The 9,305-nt window shown below is 47.7% G+C and overlaps 1 protein-coding gene across 1 annotated transcript; it reads left to right on the forward strand.

Moving 5' to 3' along the window:
- The first annotated feature begins 629 nt into the window (after window positions 1-629).
- Window positions 630-7,249, forward strand: LOC101357695 (L-amino-acid oxidase-like). The gene is made up of 7 exons (XM_023727041.1): window positions 630-645; window positions 2,384-2,598; window positions 3,053-3,165; window positions 4,432-4,633; window positions 5,136-5,204; window positions 5,447-5,583; window positions 6,445-7,249. The coding sequence occupies exons 1-7, from the start codon at window positions 630-632 to the stop codon at window positions 7,247-7,249; spliced, it is 1,557 nt and encodes a 518-aa protein (XP_023582809.1).
- The last annotated feature ends 2,056 nt before the right edge of the window (window positions 7,250-9,305 follow it).

Genomic DNA, 9,305 nt, shown 5'->3' on the forward strand with positions numbered 1-9,305 from the left:
GTAAATGGGCCAAGCTAGAGACCCTGCCTCCCAGAGGAGCCTTCTGATAAAGGTAGGCAAGGCACTGTTCTCCTTGGGACCTCCTAGCCAGAACTCCCAGCCAGATCTCCCACCTTGAGCAGACTCTCAGGGGAGCAGAAGGCTCCACAGTGGGGCAGCAACGGGAACAGGGACATTCTCTAGTGGGTGCAGTCAGGTGCTTTGGCCTGTGCTGGAAGTTTAGACACTGGACTTCAGCCCAGACATCAAGTGCCAGCCCTTACCCCTTCCTGGGAAATTTTCACAGTAGGTTTCAGGGAATGAAATGACCCATACCTGGCTCCCACTACCTTTTCTTCCCATTGGTGCACAAGTGCTAGGGTCCGATCTGAGAAAAGGGTCTTTCCCTACAAGGGGAGATGGCTCAGGAGGAAGACAAGGATATAGAAGATAAGGTTGAGGGTGGAACTGAGTCACCATGGTCATCCCACCTGCCACCCCAGGCCCTGAGGACAGGGCTTCTCTGCTAAGCCCAGCCAATAGGGTCCTGGGACGAATTGGCTGGATGAGGGCCAGTTACTTCTGGGGTGGAGCTGGCTCCTCATGAAAAGATGGAGAGCTGCTCAGGGTTCAGCATGAGCTGAAGAGCCATGGCCAAGATGAGGGGTAAGTGGGGTCCCTCCACTAGGTCTGATAGAGAGGATCCTAAGGAAGACACTGAAACAAGAAGAGGAACTAGATCAGGGGAGGGGGATGGTCCAAGGAGGTTGAGATGGGTTTGAGGATGAGTTTGGGAATAGGGCCATGCAGGGGAAGGGAATAGGAGCTAAATCAGGGGTAGGGTGGGTTTAAGTGTTGAAAGTGAGTCAAAAGAATGAAGACGGGTCTGGAGAATGAATCGGGGGAAGAGTATTCAAGGAGAAGGAGGATGGGGACTAAGGCAGGATGGTGATAGCGCTGGGAGATGAGAAAATCTGTCAGGGCTGGAGATAAGGTTAGGGAGGTTCAGGCAGGCCTGGGGGATACAGTCAAGGGGTGATGCCTGAGGATCTCTCCCATGAGGCACGGTAACTCCTCTCTTTTCTCTTCTGAGGCGTCTCCCTGCAGAAGGCTGTACCAGCACTGGGAGGGGTCTGCACTGGGAACCAGTGAGGTCTCCTGCCTTTCCTCAGTGAGTGACCCTGAATATCCCTTTGCTTCTGTGAGCTTCAGTTGTCCCACCTGTTCAAAGAGGGGCACTGGACTAAAGGGGTTCTGACCTGCCAAAAAAAGCCTAGGGTTAGTGGAACAGGTACAGTATGTCGCAGTTCCTGGAGCAGACTCCCAGGTAAATTTCTCTGTATCTCAGGACAGTTAACAGTGGAGAAGAAAAACAAATCACTCAGGACATGTTGCATCCTATATATTAACTATATGAACAACAGTTTTCAATCTTGGCTGCACATTAGAATTACCTAGAGAGCTTTGGGGGAAAATTCTGTGAGACTGGAGAAGAATAGGACTGCCAAGATCCCATAGGTCACTAGTGATCACACTGAGGAGATGGTCTCACATACACACATCCCCCCCACCCCGAGAACTGTGCCTTCACATACTCTCACTTTCACACATACACACGCACTCACGAATCACACGTTCCCTAAGAACTAGACACCTTCAGACTCTCCCACCCAGCCTCATGCTCAAAATGCACACGCAGAATCAAACACAAGACCACGAGCACGCACATTCTCTGTCTCATACAAAGGCGCACATTCTGTCACCCTCCCTCTTCTAAACTCCAGGCCAACACCCATCCAGTTCTACAGCCCATCTTGCCTTCTCACACAGATTCATACCTCTTTCCTCAGAACCCACATTGCCCTACAAACACACCGTCACTTACAATCACAGACAATGCAAAGCCATACAGGTCAACAACCACAAACTCACAACCACAGAAACTTACATTGCTATCAGTTACACACAAATTGATAACGCACACAGATCCACATTTACACGTTCCGCATTTACAGACATGCTCACACACACACTCACCGTCAGAAGCAAGCATACTGACAGCCAAACACGAACTGCACAAACTCATGGACTTTCCGTTACACGCGCACACGAAAACTTGCATTTCCATATTCACAGTCACACATTAATCACATAACTAACACACTACCAGAGTTCCCACATGCATTCACACCCCACCCAACACAATCACCCATTTCCCCACATAGACACAGAGGCACAAGGACACACACTGACAATCACACACTCACCAGACTCTGTCCTGACCTTCCATTCTGACCTGACTCACCTGGCCACATTCATTATACAGCCAAGATCATCCTGGATGAAAAGAGGCACAGAGTCTGGGCCCCAGAAAGGCAGCTCCCATTCCTTTCTCTACCCTCAGGAATCCTGATCTTGGGGCTCCTGCTAATCACCCCCAGCTGCCTTGGCTACTTTGAGGATCTGGCCAAGTGCTTCAAGGATCCCGAGTATGAGTCCATCCTCCTCACAGCCCAGGAGGGGCTCCACACCTCCCCGCTGCCCAAGTGGGTGGTGGTTGTGGGAGCTGGCATGTCAGGCCTGGCAGCAGCCAAGGCCCTGCAGGACTCTGGCCACCAGGTGAGGAGGCTTTGGAGAGATGCCTTCCAGTTTGCTCCTTAGGGTGGAAAAAGAAAAAGAACTGGCTTACCACCAACTCTTAGACAATTGTACATAACCCACTAGGTCTCTTAACCCTTAATTATTGTTCCTCAAAAATCTGGGTTCACCCATGAGACTTGACCGTAATTGCGACTTGTGTTTTAAAGAAAACAAAAGTGGAAAAGAGTTATGCTAATAAGCAAGGGCTAGCAGATGGTGTGTCTCTTGCCCACCCGTGGAGCCCTTCTTCTTCATTTGCATTACTGCAAGACCCTTCTGCTTGAAACATTCCCAGTTTGGTTATCCTGCACATGCAGGGGCCTAATGCTGGGAATTCCAGGCTAGAGCTTGTGGTGGGGTGAGGGTGGGAGTACAGGGTGGGAAGAAAGGAGAGCATGGCTCTGGAGATGACAGCAGCTTCTCTGGACTCCAGGTAACCATCTTGGAAGCCAGCAACCACATTGGGGGTCGGGTGACCACATTCAGGAATGAGGAAGAGGGCTGGTACGTTGAACTGGGTCCCATGCGAATCCCACAGTCCCACAGGTAAGTCCAGGAAGTGGAGCAAAGGGTAAGTAGGAGGGATGAAGATGAGGCAGGAGGGGCCCTGGTGCCATCATGTCAAAGCCCTTTCAGAGTCACTGTTTCATGTGATTCAACCCTGCACGTCAGGGCTAAGACTCATGTCTCCACTTACAGAGACGAAGACTGAGGCTCAGATCCCAGGTCACACAGAAAGTGGTAGATCCCAAACTAATAGTTATAATAATTACCATTAACTCATAAAATTATATACCTTAAATATCAAAAACACCAAACCAAACTCGTTCCCTTCGAGTCGATTCTGACTCATAGCAACCCTATAGGACAGAGTAGAACTGCCCCATACTGTTTCCAAGGAAAGCCTGATGGATTTGAACTGTCGACTTTTGGTTAGTAGTCAAGCTCTTAACCACTGCACCACCAAGGCTACACTTTAAATATGGGCAGTTGCATATAAGTCAATTATATAACATTAAGCTGTAAAATAAATAACAACAGCAGACACCATTTGTTGAGTGCTTACTATGTGCCAGGCCCTAGTGCTAAGCACTACATGGGCATTATTTCATTTGATCCTTGCAACCATATAATTTGATACTCTTATTCCCATTTACAAATGGAGAAATTAGGCTCAGATATAATAAGTGACTCACCCAAGTTTCTTCTATGAGAAAGTGACAAATCTTCTCCTCAAAGTTAAGGAGGCACCTGGCACAAAACTGTATGTTTAACCCTAAGCCATAACTGACTCACAGAAGAGGACCCAGCTCCTAGTTCTGAGACTTCCAAGACAAAAGAGACCCCCAGGCTGGTGTCCCCCATGCCTCCACAATTATGATTTCTTTTTGCCTTAAGTGTAAACTGAACCCAAGATATTCCCTACACACCACCAAAAGCAAAAACAAAAACCAAGTGAATCAGACTAAAACTAGGAGTCTTTAGGTATTGCCTCGAACTTACTTAGAAATGAAAAATGGAATTTCAAATACTGTCTGAAACAAAGGCCTCTATCTCTACATTTGAATTCCCATAAGCTGGGATTCCCAAGGATCTTTATTCAATGATGGGTGAATTCCCCACCCCTTATGTCCCTGGCGCAAAAACAGAAGGAAAAGAACTAATGCTGCAGCAAGAGGAAACTAGACTAGAGTTGAAGCACTTAGTCTGAGCTCCCTGGGCAGAGTTTTCCTGGAAATGGTTTCTACTGTGAGGTCTACAGGAATAAGGTACCATTGGGATGGATTTCATGTTTTACCTTGTCCGCTCCAGGCTGGTTCACACCTATATCAAAAAGCTTGGCCTGAAAGTGAACAAGTTCATCCAGTATGATGCCAACATCTGGTTCCTCATCAATGAACAACACTATCGCACCTGGGAGGTCAAGGCCAATCCAGAGCTCCTGGGCTACTCTGTGAACCCCACAGAGAAGGGCAAGGATGCTATAAATCTCTTCCATGAGTCCATCACCAAGGTGCCTCCTGCCTCACCCCTTCTAGGGTCGGGAAAGAACAGGTTTGGCCAAAGGTCACCTGGCAAATTAGTGGATGGACCCAGGTCACCTAAATCCTATCTGGTGCTCTTGTGATTATTGGTACACCTTCCTCCTCAAACCCCTAAGAATGTTGCCATCTCTACCCCAGTGCCCAGCCCCAACACTTCTCCCATCCTTGGATTCGACAGCCCATTGCTTGATCAGTGGCAGTGGAAGAAAAGAGAATCACTAGATAACCCAGCTCTTGGTAATAAGTCAGTCTTCCTCTTTGCCTGAAAATTTAGTCTCCAAAAAATCTTTAAATGAAGGGGGAGGTACTTGGGGAAAGAAGAGCATTCTGGGGCTCCTAGAACCACCTTTCTCCCATCCTTCCTTCCTCACACTCTTTTGCTCACATCCTCTTCAAAATAATAGCCAGAGAACCCACGAGTCCTGCCTCTGGCTCTTTGGTTCTAATCTAAGGCTCCTTCCCCTTCTGTAGCTCAGACAAAGTCTGAAAACATTCAACTGTAGCTACCTGATGTCCTTGTATGATTCTTACTCCACCAAGGTAAGTGGGCCAGGGAAGTTTCAGGATAGAGGTAGAAAGGGTCTGTGCTCAGCATAGTCCTCTGTGGTTGTCCTCTGCCTACCAGGGCCCTCTCTTGCCACTGCCAAAGCCTTCATCTCCCTGCAGTCCTGCCCTACCTCTTGCCTGGGCCCAGGCCCAGGACCCTGCTGAAGCCCCTTCCTACATACTACTTCCTCCACCTGGCACTTCCATACATGGTGACCCCATTCCCATCCCCACAGGCTTACCTGCTGAAGGAAGGGATGCTGAGCCGAGGAGCAGTACAGATGATCGGGGATGTGATGAATGAGGATGCTGGATACTTTAAGTCCCTCCTGGAGTCACTGCGGATTGATATGATTGTCTCCAACAGCGATAGGTGAGACTGATCTGGGGCCAGAACTAGGGTCTGTCCTGAGCTCTCTCTTCCAACACTCAGAGCAGAGAAAGGGAACTACAATTTATTGAGTATTTAGTATGTGCCAAGCACTATGCTAACCACTTTCCAAGAATTATCACTTTTAATCCTTATGACCTCCTATACTCAACCCAATCCAACCCACCGAAGTCAAGTTGATTCCAACTCATAGCCACCCTATAAGGAGCCTTGATGATACAGTGGTTAAAGCACTTATCTGCTAACCAGAAGGTCAGCAGTTTGAACCCACCAGCTGCTCTGTAAGGAGAAAAACATGGCAGTCTGCTTCGGTAAAGACTTATAGACTTGGAAACCCTATGGGGCAGTTCTACTCTGTCCTATAAGATTGTTATGAGATGAATGACCACCTATAAGGTATATATATTATGCAGAGCCATTTTACAGATGAGGATGCTGAGGGTCAGAGAAGTTATGTTCTCTGAGCCAATTTTACCCAAGTTCACACAACTTGGGCAAGGTATGGAGCCAAACCCAGAATCCAAACCCAGGTCTGTGCACAACTCAACTTGTGTTCCTTCCACCTGGGAAGCAGAATTGCATGGTGGCTGAATGCATGGGCTATGGAGTTAGATTTCTATAAGATCTTGAGCAAGCCTTTCTCTCTTCTGGGTTCAGTTTTCTGAACTATAAAATTAGACAGTAATTCCTACTTCACAGGGATTAATGAAGGTGATGTATATGAAATATCCAGCACAGTGTGCAGGAAATAAATTTCCTCCTTTTCAGACCAGGAACAAACCCAGATGTTGGTCTAGCTAATGTCCCTCCCACACTCACCCTCTCCCCCCTTCACCTCTGCAGTTTTACTGAGATCACAGGTGGCTTTGACCAGCTCCCCAGTGCCCTTGGAGCCAGCTTGGAGCCTGGCACTATCCATTTGAGGTCCAAGGTGGAGAAGGTCATGAGGGATGGGCCTGAGGTCCAGATTTCTTACCGTGTGGGTGGGCCCAACTCGACAGTGCACACCATCACCGCAGAGTACGTCATCATCTCAGCCTCAGCCAAGACCACTCGCCTTATCACCTTTAAGCCACCTCTCTCCCCACAAAAGATGGATGCTCTTCGCTCACTGCATTACACCAGCTCCACCAAGGTGATTCTGGCCTGTAATGAGCCCTTCTGGGAGCACGATGGCATCCGGGGCGGAGTCTCCATCACTGACCAGCCCTCGCGCTACATCTACTACCCCAGCCACAGACTGCCAAACGGCAAGGGGGTCCTGCTGGCCTCCTACACTGTGGACGATGATTCCATGTTCTTTGTATCCATGCCTCAAGACCACGTAGTGGACATTGTCCTGAATGACCTTGCAGCTGTGCACCAAATGCCCAAGGAGACACTGCAGCGCATGTGCCCCTCCTCTGTGGTCAAGCACTGGTCTCTGGACCCCTTCATCATGGGCGCCTTTGCTGAGTTCACACCCTACCAATTTGTGGACTTTTCACAGCAGCTCTTCCAGCCAGAGGGCTGCATCTACTTTGCTGGCGAGCATACCTGCCTACCCTATGCCTGGATAGACACTGCCATCAAGTCTGGGCTCCGGGCTGCCAGAAACATCCAGGCTGCTGTAGACAAGGAGGCTGCTGTGGGACAGAGGCCTCTGTAGAAAACTCTCCCCAACAGAAAGGTTCTTTCTTATCCTGACAGAAATCCCTGAGGGAGCTGGGCAGGGAGTAGGCTGGGAGGTGAGAGGAGGAGGCAGAGACCTAAGAGGAAGGTCACCATTAGTCCCCCCGGGCCACAAGCAGAAACCCAAAAATGCCAAACAAGCTGGCAAGCCCACAAGAAACATCAGCCCCTTTCCTGCTTTTCTCCCCTGCCATCCTTAGGCAGGAAAGGCGCATCAGGTCAGGATATATGAACACAGATAAGGGGAAAACCAAGGAAAGCTGTCTCCTGCTGCATAATAGTAATAAGTAAAAAATAGAAGTTTCAACAGAACCCTCATCTCTGTCATCTGCAAATACAAGTTCCCAAATGAAAAACAAACCCCAAACCACAATAATGTTAAAACACAGATGGACAACACACAAACCCACAGCACACACAAATCCCATCATTGCATGCCTGAGCCAAAGCCCTCCCATCTTGGGCCAGTATTGAGTCTGGGTGTAAGGGAGAGAGAAGGATTCTTTTGTTGCAGCAGTGGGATCTTAACTCCTTAGAGATGTCTCCTGGCCCACACTTTTCCTTTCCCCCTTCAACTTCCCTTCATCAACCAGAACCTGGGCCTCCACCTTTCCAGTCCATGCATCATCCTGGGAGAACACAAAACTCATTCCACATGCCTCTTCCCCACTCTTATATGCTCCTCTCTAAAACTTTGCCTATCCTTCAGGACCGACTTAAGTTATCATCCCTCCCCAAATCCTCCCTCATGGCTTCACACAATCCCCAAGGATTGCCCTCCTTTGAGAGCCACAAATCTTTCTCTTTAGAGTCCCAAACATTTGGAGTGTGGATCTTATTATTAAAAAAAAAAAAAAAAACCATTGCCGTTGAGTCGATTCCAACACATGGAGACACCATATTTACAAAGTAGGACCGCTCCATTGGGGTCTTTTTTTTTTTTTTGGCTGTAATCTTTACAGAAGCAGATTGCCTGGCCTTTCTTCCACAGCACTGCTGGGTAAGTTCAAACCTTTAGGTTAGTAGTTTAGCACAAACCATTTGCACCACCCAGGGAACTACTGTTATTTAATTGCTTCATGAGGGTATAATATCTCCCCAACTGGAGTGAGAGCCCCCAAGGGCTGGGATCATATCTTGAATACCTTTTTGTGTGTCCCTAACAGCCACACAACGCATATTATTTCCCTTATCCTGGCGATAAATACTTACTACACATTTACCATGTGTCAAGCACTGTGCTGAGCACTGGGATGCAAAGAATGAGCAGCATTATTAAATTGAATCAAGCCTCCATTCCCACCTGTGTCCCCATACCTCCAAGGATCAGTTCCCAAACCTGGCTCATTTTTCATTCCAAATTCTTTGAGACAAAGGGCCATTCCTGGGTATTTGGATCCAACTAGGCAAAAGGGAGAACTAAATAAAATCATAAGCCCTCTCCTTGGACAACATTCCCACTAGGGAGACCCTGGAGGACTCTAGATAATAGCATAATCAAGTATTAGCATGGAGTGTGGAGTATTGAGACTGGCATAATGCATAGGAGGAAGGGAATAGAGAAAGGAAATTCACATTTTCTTACTGTAATTTGGTCTATTGCTAAAACTCTGGCCTGCTTTATTCTGGTTTCCATTGACCCGTATATTAAGTCAAGACGTTTTTAAGTTGCAAGTGAACAGAAATCAAACACAAACTAGCTTAAGGAAAAAGGAAATGTTTTGGCTCATGTATCTGGTGAATCCAACACAAAGCTAGCTTCACCCCGGGTGACTAAAATAAGGAATTGAAAAGACATCATTAAGGTTCTCTCTCCTTCTACCTCTTGGCTCTGCTTTCCTAACAAAGCTTTTGTACCCAGTTATATAGTGTCTCCCCAAAATTCATATCATCCTAGAACCTGTAAATATGACCTTATTTCACTTCCGGCAAGATGGCGCTCTAGGCAGAAACACCACGCCGTCCCTCCACAACAAAGATCCGAAAAACTAAGCCAAACAGAGAATCAACAATCCTGAAACCCTAGAACATCA

Source organism: Trichechus manatus, unplaced genomic scaffold (genome assembly GCF_000243295.1).
Source record: "Trichechus manatus latirostris isolate Lorelei unplaced genomic scaffold, TriManLat1.0 scaffold00015, whole genome shotgun sequence".
Lineage (NCBI taxonomy): Eukaryota > Metazoa > Chordata > Mammalia > Sirenia > Trichechidae > Trichechus > Trichechus manatus.